The sequence below is a fragment of the Natrix helvetica genome, assembly GCF_964273705.1.
Source record: "Natrix helvetica genome assembly, chromosome: 4".
NCBI classification, from domain to species: domain Eukaryota; kingdom Metazoa; phylum Chordata; class Lepidosauria; order Squamata; family Natricidae; genus Natrix; species Natrix helvetica.
The window spans coordinates 94607823-94624066 of NC_138550.1; the positions used below are offsets into that span (position 1 = coordinate 94607823).

Below are 16244 nucleotides of genomic sequence, written 5' to 3' on the forward strand. Positions count from 1 at the left end.
CAAGAGCAAAGGAAGAATATGCCAATTTGTAGAATTTGACTCCTCTTAATCAGAGCAAGGCTGCAGGATGTTGAGTTCCTGCCCTCCACCTGATTAAAGCCAAATGCACTGTGAAATGGCTGGGACTAAGAGGAAGCGCCAAACACTTCACAGTTGGGGGCAGAACAGCAAAAGAATAGAAAATACCCCCTTTACCTTTGTTATTTTTCTGGCTTTCACAGATAAGCACATATTTCCTGTAGTATTTGGACCTTAAAGACACTGTGTAGTATAAGATAGAATTTTAAGTGCCGGATCTTGGCATTTTAAAAAAAAAATCCCTGATATTGCAGCTGATTTCTGAATAGTCAAAATCTTGTTCTTCTTCATTTCCGCCTGCGTTTCATTTTATTTGGTTTCTTTTTCAGTGGTGACTCTAAATGCCAAGTTGTTGGAAGGCATCTTGCCTGTCTTTTTTTCAAGTCATAACTTTTATATAAAAGACAGATTTAAACTAATTTGCCACCTGGATCATTTTTATATTCCCATCTCACTTTATAATTATTTACAGTTTCTTCTATTCAAACTTCCTTTCCAATGAAGATGTACTAATTGCTAGTCTTTTCTTTAGTCCATGTAAATTTTACGTAATTCTATTGACCTGAAGAATTTCTTCCACTTTAGGGCTTTTTGTCATTTTTGGTTGTTTTTTCTTCAGGAAGGAATGACCTGTTAATATTTTTCTGCTTGCTTTTTCTAAGTGTATTTTAAAGAATTAGTTGAGTGCTTAGCTTGGTACATCTGTTTCAAACAATTTAAAGTGAAAATTCTATTTGGCATTTGTCTACAGATTACAACATGTTTATAAAAGTGCAATGTACGATATCCTGGCAATCTCATTTTGAAAAGGCAGCCAAAAAGAACAGTGTCATGTGGTATAATACATTGTTCTTTGATTAACAGAAATCCTCTTAGTTACCTGGAAGTACTTACAATCTTTTAAAATCTTACTTATATTATAATATTTTAACAGATTTTTGTTTGTTATATAATACTTTATTTCATAAGAAACAATTCAATTAGTGAAGAAAACTGTAGATTTTGTTTTATTTTTATTTAGAACGACAGTATTTTTTTAAATGATTGTAAATAGCTGGCATTTTTTACTCATATCATTAAATGCACCTACAATCAGAATAGTTGGTAAACCTAATCTCTGTTATAATAGCTGATGGTTAATATTGCTTACTAAACTATGATGCGTATCAGTCAAATAAAGATATTAGATGAGACACCTTGCCCTACAGAATTTTAAAATTAAAAAAACAATCTCAGCATAATCAACTTTGAGCCTTGGTGATTTCATAAATGTATCTTACACACACATCTATTTGCTAACCCCTTACCTGAATTGCTGGCTATTTTATATCCTGTGACCTGAAATTTGATAATTGAAAGTTGGTAATTGAAAGATAACTGCAAACATTGAACAGTAATAGGAACAACAAAGTTTTCAGGAGTTCTTTATCGTTGTGGTTATCAGAACAAATTATTGAAAGCCTGATAGTGTTTCTTTCTACTACATCTTATACCAAGAAAAATTGAGGCACTTTCTTCCTTTTGAGGATTGAGTAATCTTTTATGAAATGCCTCCTTTAACAGATTGTTCATCCCTCCCACATTTCCAGGACCAGGTCTACTTTCCATCTTAGTGATTCATTTGTAAATTGCTTACAACATCAACTATGTAGACCACTGAGTAAGCCACCCATACAATCTAAAGAATAGGTGTATGAGACAAAATCATATTTCCTTTAGTGGCCAAAAAAGTAGCTATCAGATTATCAGCTAAATTTGAGAAATACTCTGTCGCCATAATTAACCTGTGTTGGTTGAATGCCCAATATGGGGGGGGGGGGGGGTTTCATTAAAAAAATGTTTTGCCTAGGGCAGGTGAGACTCAAGTTCAATACAATCCTCAGCCATAGAAGCTTGATGAATGACTTTTAGCAAATCACTCACTCTGGGTCTAACCTATTTCATAGGACTATTATGGGGAGAAAATGGGAAGAAGAAATGTCTTACGCTTCTGGACAAAAGGCATGATTAAAAAATAATAATCTAATTTAGACTGTTCTTAAATAATACTCTAACTCCACATTACTGTATTTTGCATTCTTTTAAATTGATGCTTAGTTTCTGTTCAAGTACAGCATTCCTGCTCAGAATAGTTGTAGGAGATGCTGAGAATGAGATACGGATATTCATATTTGGGATTTACTTTCACAAAGGTTAATATATTGTATGGTTTTTTTTTTTTTTTAGAATTCTAGGTTTTAGGAAACTAGAGAATTTATTTCTACTTCGTTTTCCCCATTTATATAAAAAAATAAGTCTTATATATAAAGCTTGCTATTTAATATGTTCTGCACATATGTGCTTGCTATTTAATATGTGCTGGAATAGCACTTTCATGCCATTCAACGACAGATATATGGGGTAAAATGGCTATAAAGGATGTGCATTATGACACTTTCAGAGAGAGGAACCTCAAATATTTTTTAAAAATGAAGGAATTCAAACTGTAAACATGTTTCATTTTATTATATTTCATTTCATTTGTTTTGCTTATCCATCTGGTACTCTGCTTCTAACCCAGCTATAATTCTGAAATAGTATTTATTAATTGGTAGTTCTAGGTATGTTAACTTTCCTTACTGTTTTATTTCCCTTTCCCCTCCCTTTGTAAATAAAAATTTCATAACTACATTGAAAAGAATGAGTTTTGGAGAGTTCAAAAGCCTTAACATTTTCCTGACTTTTGGTTGATCCTAATAAGGAAAAAGGTTTTGATGGATGTGTGTTTTTATCTACCATACCTATTTAAAAGTATATATTTCAGTTGAATGCACTTAGAGCTGCACATAAAAATTAATTATAAATTGTTAAAATAGAAAAAAATGGTCACATTTCTCTATTCACATTTTATTCACAGTCATTGATTCCCATGATATCTATAAGGCAGAATCAATTGGCTATGCTTTTACAACTCCCCTATGGAACTTCGTTTTAGTGGTTCTGGAAGGCACCCTGCCTTTTTTTTAAAAAAAAAGTGTTTAAAGCATTTAGCACAGCTGGATTTCACTATGTATGAAAACTTTTAGAGCATTATAATGTCACTAATCGTTGGCAGTGCTACATTTCAAATTTTATTTGTCCTAGCTGCACTGCAGCATTGTAGAGATGGTGAGATAATGAAAACTCAAATATGTTTTATAAATGTACATATTTTGCAAAGTATTTTACAAAAATCTGACTTTTTCCTAACGTTAAAATTATTATTATTATTATTATTATTATTATTATTATTATTATTATTATTATTATTATTCTAAAACATTTTAATGCAATCCCCTTTATAATGCTGTCAATCAAATTAATTAATTGTGGCAATAAAATAAGGAATTTATTACTGTAAGCCTAATTGCGTTAATCAGTGATCTTTATCTCTCAATAAAATACTTAGGATTATGTTGAATTCAGGAATATGTTACAATAAAGATTTATAATCATGATATAGTTTATATTCTAGAAAATATCACACTGGATTTTTTCGTATTATTTCTGAAATGATTACTGTTAAACATTGAAATATAGATTCTGGTAGTGATTCAGAAATAAGACAAATGCCAGAAACATTTCAGGTCATTCACTGGAACTGTCAGAGGAGGTTCTTGCCAAAGCTCATGACTAGCATGTAAATATAAAGCATATTTATAGCCTTGATGTGATCTTATATCAAAAAAGTACTCAAAAAAGTTTTGGGTTTTCTCAGGTGCTTACAGAGAGAGACATTCAGAGAGTAAGAGATGTTCGGATTGTTAAACATGCTGATTCCGCTATCCATGAATGAGGATTTGAAGTAAAACAAGCATTCCATTTCCATCAGCCTAGGATGTGCCTCACTGTAATGAGAGGGAAATAGGGAGCTTCATGCAAAATTTATTTCCAATATCTTACTGCCTTGTCTGTTTAGTTTATACTTTAAACCCGTAGTTTGCAAGGTTTTATTGATGAAAAATACTTTTGTTCCTATTGCATCCTGCCAACATTTAAGTCTAGAAGAAAAGAGGTGAAATCAGTATCATTGCATCTCAGTGTCACATGGTCCTCCCTTATAATACACATAATTTTTTTATGCTTTACGTTTCTATTTCTAGCCTAAAATTTGAAACATTTTTTTAAATAGAAGGAGTGTTAATCACAGCTTCAGAAGAGCAGACAGAGCTGGGGGCAGAATAAAAAGAGAGTTTAGCCTAGAATCATTACATGTCCACAAACATTCTAAGTCCAGCCCCCCTTGAATTCCATTCACTTTTGTCTAACACCAATTTAGTATTTACCCTGATTTACACGCTTGAGCCATAAATCTTCTGAACTGAAACTTATGTGTGATCCTGATTGTTCGTGACTGACATTTACATTATATTATCAAATGCTTGAGTTTGGAGGTGAGAATGTCAATGAAGACAGTTTTTTCTACCAATGTTACATAACGTTCTAGAAAATAAATCTTACACTGTGCAGCATGAATTGGGATTTGGGACTGATGTACTTGGGTTGATGCCACTGTCTTAAGGCAATAAGGTCTTTTTCCTATGGGTCAAAATCAGGCTCACTGTTAGAGGACACTTTATGTCTTATTGAAACATAATAGCTATAAATTTAAAAGGGCAGAAACCTTAAGAAGGTTGTATATTTATAATATCCTCTTTACATCTAGATTCCTTAAATACAATTATTGGTTTGCATATGAATATAAGAAAATCAGAAGAGGTACAATGTCCTTTTAATAATAATAATAATCACGATTTAAGTGTAATTTTTTCTCCAGTTATAGCAGCAGTTACATATTGTTTTGGATCATAAAATTTGATTTCATATAGTTTTAATTTCTGTTGATTATAGATCAGTCCATAACAAACTTATTCACAACAAAAGCAATCTGTATTTTACAATAAAATAGTGATAAGCCCCCACATATTCATGTTTTTTCCTCAGGAAGGAGAATTGGGATCCATGAAAGAAAGAGTTTTATAAAGTGACTTTTTGGAAGGACAGAATTACCTGATATAAAGTTATCATGTTTAAGGTGACTACTGTATATACCTATAAATCACAAGATATACCTTCCAGTTGGCTGAGCTTTCAATTCTACTTCGTGGGTAGCATTGCTTTTCATTTTGCATTTTTGTCTTTTTGTATCTCCTCAGATATCATTTGATTTAGCAGAATATACAGCAGATGTTGATGGAATTGGCACTTTACGATTGCTAGATGCTATCAAGACATGTGGTCTCATAAACTCTGTAAAATTCTATCAAGCCTCAACAAGTGAACTCTATGGAAAAGTGCAAGAAATACCTCAAAAGGAGACTACTCCATTTTATCCCAGATCTCCATATGGTAGGTGTATTAATCTTCTTGACAGATTCAAAAGAACTCTTACAGTGGGATGCAATATCACAGATTGTGAGATTACAATCCATATTAGACATTTACTTGTTGGTGCAGTAATTTAAACATTTAGCCAATTTGTTTTGAAGGACTTTGGAAAGTTAAAGTCTTCTTCAGGTTGAATTTGATTTCTGTTGATATCATGAATCTGTGTAGCCTTTGTACAGTAGTATAAAAGTGGTATACTATTGTCCCTTTCTGGATTATATTTTTGACTGGAGGTTTCCTATCCAAGCTTCTAAGGCCAGGTAACACTGTCCAGATGCTGCCAGCTTAAAAGCTTTTATATAGCATGCGAAAAGAAAGTTCTTTTCAAAAAAGTTCTATTTTGTGCAGTCATGTATTTCATTTTTAATCCATTACCTTCATCTTCTTGCCATTATTTGAATTACAGAAAGACATTTATTTTATCTGCTTACTATTATTTTAATTGTAAAAAAAAATATTTGTTGTTTATTGATAAACAGCATCTAGCCACTGTATGGGTACTTAATTTTTTTTTTAATTACACAAACTTTACTTATTACATGCTTTGCGGTATCATTCATTGTTGAAAATGAGCTAATATCACTATTATTTTTCTGTTTTTAATTGTAAATTTAAATTTGTTTATTTCCTGCATTTATTTTTTTTATAAATAATTCAAGGGCGACAACTGACCTAATGCTCCTCCCACCTCCTATTTTCCCTACAACAATAACCCTGTCTGGGCTGAGAGAATGTGACTAGGCCAAGGTCACCCATCTGACTTTCATGCCTAAGGGAGGACTACAACTCACAGTTTCTGGTACCTAGGCCAGCACCTTAATCACTAAACTATATGGCCGTGATGATGGAGCCATATTTGCTGCCATGTGAGCTGTCAGCTCCGGCGTGCATGCACATGCCATCCAGCTAATTTTCAGCCTTCCGGTTGGCCCGCTGAGTCCAGTTTTTGTCCTCCGCAGGCTTCAGGAAAACCCCCAGAGCCTGGGGAGGGCAAAAAACAGGCCCAACAGGCCAACCGGAAGTTTGGAAACTATCCTTTTTTGGCTTTTGGAGAGACTTCAGAGAGTCGGGGGAGGCAGTGTTCGCCCTGCTCAGGTTTCAGGAAAGCCTCCGGAGGCTGGTGAGGGCGAAAAAGGGGCCCAACGGGCCAGCTGGAGGTTCGGAAACTATCCTTTTGTGGCTTCCAGAGGGGCTCCAGCAGGCTGGGGGAGGCAGTTTTTGCCCTCCCCAGGCTTCAGGAAAGCCTCTGGAGCCTGGGGAGGGTGAAAACTCCCCCACCCGTGGGGGGGGGGGTTGCACACATGCGTGGGGGTGCATTGAATTGTGGGTGTGGGCACGTGCGCGATAGCATGCACGGACAATTTTGACACGCCTTTACAAAAAGGTTCGCCATCGCTGCTATATAGTATTCAAGTGATCACGTTTTTGGATCATTTGAATGGATGTTATTTTATTTTATGGCTATCACGCAATCAGTGATGAATTATAAGAGACTTTAAGTATTACAGCATTAAAAGAAACTGGAATTTTAGACCAGCTGAGGTTAAATACCTCTTACCTTGTTTCAAGTGAAGATTCCATTGCTTTCAAATGGCTTCCAAAACTGACTGTGGTTAAGAATTCTACCAGTTTCTCGTTTAACGCTTAAATATAAGTTATATTCTATGATAGAACATGATGAGAAAAGTCCCCTAACATTTTTTGGTGAATGTTCTGTTCCACATCAGTTAGTGCTAATAGTAATTGAAAACATGTCTGAGAAGCAGTGTTCTAGTGAATTATTTAAAAATGATATGTATTGGCTTTTTCTTTTTGGTATGTTAGTGAATATGCTATTTAAAAAAAAACATTTCAGTAAATAATTACAATAATTGTTTCAGGGGCAGCCAAACTCTATGCGTATTGGATTGTGGTAAATTTCAGGGAGGCCTATAATCTCTTTGCTGTGAATGGTATTCTTTTCAACCATGAGAGTCCCCGGAGAGGTAAGGAACAAATCCAGAAATGTCCATTACTACTGAAGAGAAACACATTTCTGTTTAACTAATTGTTTTTTGATAGATTCAAAAACTCTTTATAATCAGAGCTTTTTACATGTAACCTTGAGGTTAATGTACTATATAACAGTTTGATGGCAATTAGTTCAGAATTTATGGGATGTCTTTCATAGTTATCACAATAAAACAAAATCACCATCCGTAAAATTGTGTAACCTAAAAGCACTATTAAAAGAACAGAATTTTGAGACTTCCATTTCAATTCTAAAAAATTCCTATGAAAAAATTCATGTCTGTCATCATGAAATCACATCTGGCTTATCCTACAGAGATGCATTATCATGGTTGTATATTTTTAATGTCACAAAATGCTTGTGCTATTTTGCTCAGAGTTCATGAGTTCATAGAAAAAATAACCAAGGTTTAGCTTAACATTCATATTGAATAAAGAGGGCATAAATAAAAGTTTTTCAACTTCTTAAAAATGTCTTTGAGGATAAATGAGAAAAGAGATAAATGAGAGAAGCTGATATTTTGGGAGTGGGCATTTAAAATGGTTAAAATAAAATGAAATGAAGTTGCTTTTCCATGCCAAATTCTTCCCACTTTCATAGAGTTATATCAAAATACCATCGTTCATTGCTGTTCATTTATTTTTACTTTGAATGACAGATGGAAATCAGAAACACACTCTCAGGGTTTTTTAAATGTCCTCAGTTATCCCTGGAAAGCCAGGCACAATCGTTTTAAAAGGAAAATAGAAATAATTCTACTTGTCAATGAATTATAAGTTTCAAAGCAGTCTTTTTTGATAAAGAAATTAGTACGACTGTAAGTTATTAAAAAAGAAAGATCCATTAGAACTTTCATCACTGAGTGAAATAAGAGAATGAACACACACACACACACACACAGGAGTATGTTTTGCTTTCAAATTAATTAAAATGGTGTAAAATATCTTAAATCAGTATCTTTTTTACAGTGTTTTAGCGTGGTTTCTGATATTTTTAAAATTGAAAATAAGTTGGATTTCCTATGAAACAATTTTAAGGTCAGATTGCTTCTTTAAAGAGTGGTATGGTTTGGGAAAAGAAAAAAGAAATCTGTATTCAATGATGCTTTTGATCTATAAATCTTTGACATTCTGACTAATTCTGAGACTACTTCCAGTAAATACTGTAACCAGATATTATGTATATGTGCAAGCACACATATACTTGCACATATACATAAAGTCATATGCACTATGGATAGCCACAAATAATTATATTTGTATACATATATATGTCATTTTTTTCTTGTGACTATGAACTCCCTTTGAAAAATCTATGTATCTCTGATTTTTTAGAATATTAAAATATTTTTTTTAAAAAAAGCTTTTGTGCCAAGAGAGCTAATATGAAAAAATCTACTTTTTAAATTCTGGAAACAGTGCTGAAACAACTATATGACAGGCCAGTCTTACGCTCTCAGCCCTAGACTCGGAAGGAAGTAAACAAATAAAATCTTCCAGTCCACATTGGACTGAAATAATAGATTGCAATACATGACCTGATTGATTTGGGACAATTGCAATAGCATTTAGATTTATATACTCCCCATAGCACTTTACAGCATTCTCTGGCTGGTTTACACTGTCAGCATTATTTGCATATTGCCCCCAACAATCTGGGTCCTCATTTTACCGACCTCTGAAGGATGGAAGGCTAAGTCAACCTTGAGCCCCAACAGGATCAAACTCCAGACTGTGAGCAGAATTTGTCTGCAATTTCACTTAACCATTGCGCTATCAGAGTTCCTCAATTGTTAATAATTGACAAATACTGTGAATCTCTTCTTAGTAGTACCTTCCTTTTCTGGACTTACAGAATGCTTCAACCCTCTTTGATTATTTAAGTTTCTGAATATCTGTTACAAGTTCATCTCTACATTACCAATGTTGGCCATTCTGTATGCACTAATTTATGTATGCAACAGAAAAAGAAAGGTAATCATCAGAACACTGATCAATTCAGAGATCTATAGGTCCAGCATAGCTTTTCATTTTGAGTCCCTTTTTATATCACTTGAAGTTACTTACTATACATCAGTCAGAGACAATGATAAGCATTTTGAACACCTTAAATACTTCAATTTTTTTTCTTCGAGAACTAAAATTATTTTCCCCACTTTATAATTTAATTTTACTAATAAAATTTAAGTATAAATAATTATTAGATGCCATTTTTTTAAATAAAATTGTTTGTTTCTATTTATGTTAACTTTTCCCCCAAAGGTTTGAATCAAGTGGAAAATATCAGCTTTTCTCTATTCTAATATTACTTTAAATGTGATAGTTAATGTTTGGAAAATGTATATTTATATTCCATGAATGAGAAATAGCACATAATTGTGCTTTACTGGAGATACATAAATTAAAATTAAAATGTTGAAATCCACTGGGAATAAAATTTATTATCATGTAAGTGGACTTTCCTTTTTCTCTCTTCTGTGTATCCGGCATCATTTCCAGCTCTGCCAGGAACATAAAACATTATCAGAACTTCGTAAAAATACTAAATGATCCCTCTGGTAATATTTAGGAGAATCCTCTATCACTGAAATTTTCCTAGACTATATAAAAGAATCTGTTTGAATTTCTTTGTTTTTTAATGTAATAAATAGACATGAACATTTTTTCTATTTTTTTTAATGCTCCCTTAGAAAATCTTGAATGTTTTTCAATAAATTGCATTTCACTGCCTCTTTTTACTTTTTTTTTTTTACCTTTAGAGCTAGCTCTCATATATTAAACATTTTAAAAGGCTCATAAAGTAGCTTTTCAAGTGTCCTAAAGTAGAAAAGGAAGGTAGTTTCCTGGAAAGCATTTAATCTTTTCCATTACTCTATGCAGAATTGATTGTTAGTTTAGAAGTGTTGTTAAAGCTTCAAACGAACGTTTTCAGTTCTTTCATGAGTGGGAAATATTTTTTTAAATGTACTATAACATTTATTAGATATTTAATAAATGAAATCTATATTAAATAATATTGTTAATATTGTTTAAATTGTTAATATTATGTCATTTAAAGCAAGAAATATGAATGCTACCATCGGAGATTGTAGTTAAAGGGTTTATGTATCTTACTAAGTATAACTATATTATTATAAAGCTCAGTATAGAGAGCATAAAAATAACCAGGATCAGAGACTCACTTCGAAAAATGACTTATTACTTTTTAAGGGGTGTTTTTAGGACTTGCATACCAAGAGGCTAAATATCTTTACCAAGTGATATAGTCGCACAAAACTTTTAATTAGGTATTCTTGCCTCTTATCCTACTTTGAGTATGTTATCTGAAGACCTAGCTCTCCTGAAAAGGCTGCAATACAGGGAGGGGTTGAAGGAAAAGAAGAGGATAAGGGGCACAGTTACACTAGTGGTAGCAATGACTGCACTGTTGGCAGTCCTGAAAAACCACATTTGGGATAGGTTGTCATGGGGAAAAAAATCTATTTTGTCAGTAGAAGTTGTAAATATCTTGGTGGCATATAAACAATCAGTCAATCAAATCTTAAAGCTCAAGAACTGGATCTATTCAACATCTGGTTCAGCACTACAGCAATTTTACTAATGTGGCAAATGTATTACTAAGTTTTTGTTTATTTTTTTACATTAGTTATTTTAGAATAAAGTAAGTTCACTTATGCCCATAATTATTTAGTTGCTTTGGAGTCAGATATAGTAGTTGTGTAATTCATCCATTGTATGTGGGACTGGTAGGTATGAACTCCTCTTCCTAAGATTTTTAATTTTTTCTGAAGAAGTCATGATTGCAAAATAAAAGTTGTTGTGATTAATCCAAGTAGATCCAAGTTTCTAAAGATCACTACAACTTATATCACCCATGAGCACACTAAGCAATCAGCCAGTATATTTCCCATGATGTGCTGCTTACTCTCTTGTAATTCTTTCCTATCCAATCTCTCCACTCTGAAAGAAGGAGAAAAACATCAGGCACCGAAGAGATTGCCCAAGAAATTGTTTGTTTAGGCAATCTCTCCAGTCTGTGGGGAGGGGGGTGGGAATGGGTCAGACACAAGACAGTGTATATTAACTGACTGTAATGATGAACACATAATTGAGACAGAAACACTGAAGGTTGTAAATGCACATCTTGGTTGCAAACTTATTTTTTTCATCAGTTCAGCATTGTCACAGTTTTGAATGATTGTTGCTCATTTAAGGTAACAAGCTAGGTCTACCTATATTCTACAGTCATTTCCTATGAACAGAGCCTACTTTTCTGTACAAGTCTACTTTATATCAGCAAAACTGTATTGAAAATAACTAATTTTTCTAATCAAAGTTTTTTGCCTTTAGATGGCATCAGGAGGATAGTACTTTGGGGATGATTCTGTTTCAAATAATTGCAAGAAGGTTGATTGCTGTGCCTTCTTTGACATATACACATTTATGCACTGACAAGATTCTTCAATCATTTGACTGTTGCCTTACTTTATATTGGGTTTCTGGAAACCTAAGGCTTGAAATAATTTTTTGCTTCAATAAATTATTCTGAACACCGAAGCTTCCATCAAGGCCTGCTTTCAAAGAAAGATATTTATTGAGGAAGCAGAACCAATGTGATTGATGTGCTGGCAGTCATGTGATAAAGCACAAATGCACTGAAGTGATTGAAACAAGGAGACCAGTCTGAAAAGATTGTCATAAACTGTAATCTTAGGATTAGTTATAGGATATTTATCAGATAATTTTTAATTTCCTTGTTTTATCTTTATTTTAGGAGCCAATTTTGTAACTCGAAAGATTAGTCGTTCCGTTGCTAAGATCCATCTGGGACAATTGGAATGCTTCAGTTTGGGAAATTTAGATGCCAAGAGAGACTGGGGTCATGCCAAGGACTATGTTGAGGTATGTGATTGCTAAAATGCCTACTTTAAAACAAGGCCTTTGTGGGGCTTACTGCAATAACTTAAAAGGAAAAGTATGGCCTGAAGGCATCTGCTTCTAAATCTAGCTTTTCTCCCTGACTGCCTGAAGAAGACATAGGATGCTACTATATGCATAACCTGAACATATAAAGAAGGACTTCAGGTTCACATTCCTTACTAAATTCCTGTGGGAAGGAGTAAAAAATAAAAATACCTCTTCTGCCTCAACAATATATTGTTTCTTTGTTTCCTTGAGATGAGAAGATGCAGTGAAATTTTTTGAGATCTTGCCTATACTTTGGAATCTTCTTATAGTAATGAGAGAAACATGGCTAATGTTAACCTCAGAAAATTATTCCAATTCTCATTCCGATGTGGTTATAATATTGTTAATGTTTAATATTCCTTCGTGTTACAACCACTCAGGGAAATTGTTATTAACATGGCCTATATAAATATTGTAGAGTCCATATTTTCTTTAAAAAGATGCCTGTGCTATATAGTTTCTTTTTGCTCGTCTATTTTCATATGATTATGAAAATGTTTGAACTTCAATGTAAGGTGTATGAGCAGAAGATGAATAACATATGGTCCACATCTATAGCAATCTAATTGCAAAGGCTGTCATTAAGGCAATTAGGAAAGCATAGTTTGTTACCATATAATTTGTATTTCCATATCCAGTCATGTCAGCCAAAAGAATCTGGCAGTGGAAAGTATCTGTTAGAAATGTACAACATATTTTAAACATTAACAGTTATTAAAATCCAATTTGTATAGAAAGCTGCTCCGATCAGATCTTTTCAATCGTCCCCTGCTTGCTCTTCTAACTATTTTTACAAACATGACATTGTCTATAGGATTCTATGGATATAAGTGATTAGATATTAGCCATAAAATAAGCTACCCATGATTTCTAAAAAAAAACCTGACAGTCTGAACATTTAAATATTTGGACACAATGTTTAAAATGATCTTATTTATGTCCTTACTCAGGACAGAACTAGAATGCTTAATCTCAAATTGATAGAAAACTATGGAACAATATTTATGTTAAAATATTATGTTCTAAGCTTTGGATATTGTACATGGAACAGGCATAATAAGCCTTGCAAGTAGGTTGTACCCATTATTCTGCATTAATTTAAAATGGAATTTCTAAAATTAACTGAATTACTGGAAAATTGATAATTTCAAATGTATATTATCAGGTCTAACAAATTGTACAATAAACCATTGCACAGAAATATATTGAGATGTAATAAGCCTCTCCAGCTCTCCCTAACAACATTCTCTGCAGCCTAAATTTTCTTACAATACAAAATTTATAGAAGTTCTTTTCAACATAAAATTTGTTTTGATAGAGTAATGCCACTGGAAATTTTAGATGGAAATAAGGATGCATTTTATTTAGCAGCTAGTTTCCAAATGTGCTGGCTACCAGATAAGTATATTCAGCTGGTATTTCCGCAAGGATCACACACTGATAATGTAAGTCACATTCCAGATTTTTCAGGTGTTTGGGGATTGTCATAAAATTGTTCAGACATAATTCCTAACTGTGCTGAATGTCTCTCCAGGATTAATTTTTCTGCTTTTGTTAATTTCATGAGATTCTGAATATATGCAAAGTAACTAATTGCAATCTATAAGAAGAAAAAAATGAAAATAGAAATAAATAACCATTTCAGAATTTAATGGATGGAAAACAAATGTTCAAAATTTGATAGTGAATGTAATCACAGAGAGTGTGAAGTTACAGAACTGTGATATATTTGAGAAGAAATTTAGGAAAACTCAGCCATGACATTCATTATATTTATATTTTCTGCAAGCCACCTGATTTTCAGCAGATGTTCAATTTTTTTCATTGCTGGGTGATATATAATAAAGGAGGAAAAAGAAGCCACCTCTCCCCTTCTAAACATAGAAGGAAAGGACTGATGGAGAGGAAAATAAATCTGCCAATAAATCTGATGGTCTGAATAAAAGCAGTGTGTCTTTTTCAACACTTCGTGAGAAAGAAATTGATTCAGAGATAAATATATAAGTGAAGAGGAGGGAGTATGGATGGATGAAAAGCAATTGTATGATATAAGAGTGGATGGATATTATGATGGGACACGGTGGCTCAGTGGCTACGACGTTGAGCTTGTCAGTCAGAAAGTTCAGCTGTTCAAATCCCTAGTGCCCTGTAATGGAGTGAGCTCCCGTTACTTGTCCCAGCTTCTGCCAGCCTAGCAGTTCGAAAGCATGTAAAAATGCAAATAGAAAAATAGGAACCACCTTTGCCAGCCACGTGACTACGGAGACGTCTTCGGACAGTGCTGGCTCTTCAGCTTTGAAATGGAGATGAGCACTACCCCCTTATGAGTGGGTGGATGAATAAGAGGACAGGGCATTGCTATGTGTGCAGAAGGGAACATGAGAAAGAAGATTGAAGCTGTAACCCTCATCCCTAATATCACTGGCAATTGTTTGGCTAGTGCATAAGCACCATGCTAAGATGTTCCTACTTTCTCTTGACTTTGACCCTCTCCACCACTATATGAACTGTAACTATTTTCCCAGAGAGAATCTAACCTTGAATCCATAAAGGTTGTCCATATTCTGCAGTAAGCTACAGTATATCTGTATAATTAGCTGAATAGACAATATGGGTTGGTAAATAAGTTTGTTAAAAGTAAATTAACATTTATAGAAACCATCATGCACTATTGACTGTATTTTATTCAATATGATGCCAAACTGCAGGCTGAATGTGAGTGTGAGGATTTAGCAAAATAAGCAAACATAACAAGAATTTTTGTGTCTTGCTTTGTTCTATAATTTCTTTTTATTTGGAGTAGCCTGATGCAATAAGCCATCAGTAGATACATGTTAACATTAATAGAATAGTAAGTACTTAGTGATCAGTTAGTTACTTCACAATAACAAGAAGAAACATTGGATGTTTATATACCCATGTTCTTCTCTCTGTGATTTTTTCTCCCTGAAAATCATTTGTCTTTGAACAGTGAGAATGTCCTTAATGATCCAATATCATCTTTTAACATTTCTTAACAAATCAATGCTGCTAATAATGCCAACATTTTGAATTGATAGCAAAGACATGCTGGTTTCTAAACGTGTAATGAGATTGATTGCAGTTAGGCAGGGTTGACAGGAGAAAAAACATTAGGTTGATGGTCTAGACGTGACAGCGTAAGCTGAGACAGAGATAGGTCTGAAGCAGAGTTGTCCTACTCATCATCAGAGTCCATCTCATCATTTGATTTGCATACTGTATATTAGGAACTGTTTCTCAAATATTAATATATGGGGAACAGCTATCAGTGTCACTTCTTTTCATTGCGATGCTGTTGCTTCTTACTCTTTCAATTTTGTTGTCATGTGAATAATAAAGTACAGTTTGCCTATAATGTTTGGATATATTCTCTGGCCTACTTACATTATTATTAATTTAAAACCTTAATATAATGGATTTTTATATAACAATTATGAGTGTGGGTGGGATGTGGGCCTTGAAATTACTGCTGACTCTTGTGACTACCAGGACTAATCCCTGCTAAGGTTTGGGAAGTAGTTTGATATTGCCTTCTTTCTAGAGCTGAGAGAAAGTTTCTGGTCTAAAGTCACCCAGTTGGCTTTGTGCCTAAGGCAGGCACAAAGGGTCTCCCAGTGTCTTTCATACTATACAAAACTAGCCCTCATATAACATATGTGACATTGAATTATATTTGGTGTTCTATAAAAGGGACTCAGATCCTGCATGTCTCACTCTTCCAATGGCATTATTGATTTAAAACTGTTTATTCCATTTCCAGT

The 16244-nt window shown here is 33.6% G+C and overlaps 1 protein-coding gene across 1 annotated transcript in view; it reads left to right on the forward strand.

The window, feature by feature from the left end:
• GMDS (GDP-mannose 4,6-dehydratase) overlaps window positions 1-16244 on the forward strand; it is a 278676-nt gene that overhangs the window by 73930 nt on the left and 188502 nt on the right. The window contains exons 5-7 of the mRNA XM_081951541.1: window positions 5253-5445; window positions 7365-7469; window positions 12269-12396. Coding sequence (XP_081807667.1) covers window positions 5253-5445; window positions 7365-7469; window positions 12269-12396 — 426 coding nt within the window. The remainder of the gene's footprint in view (window positions 1-5252; window positions 5446-7364; window positions 7470-12268; window positions 12397-16244) is intronic.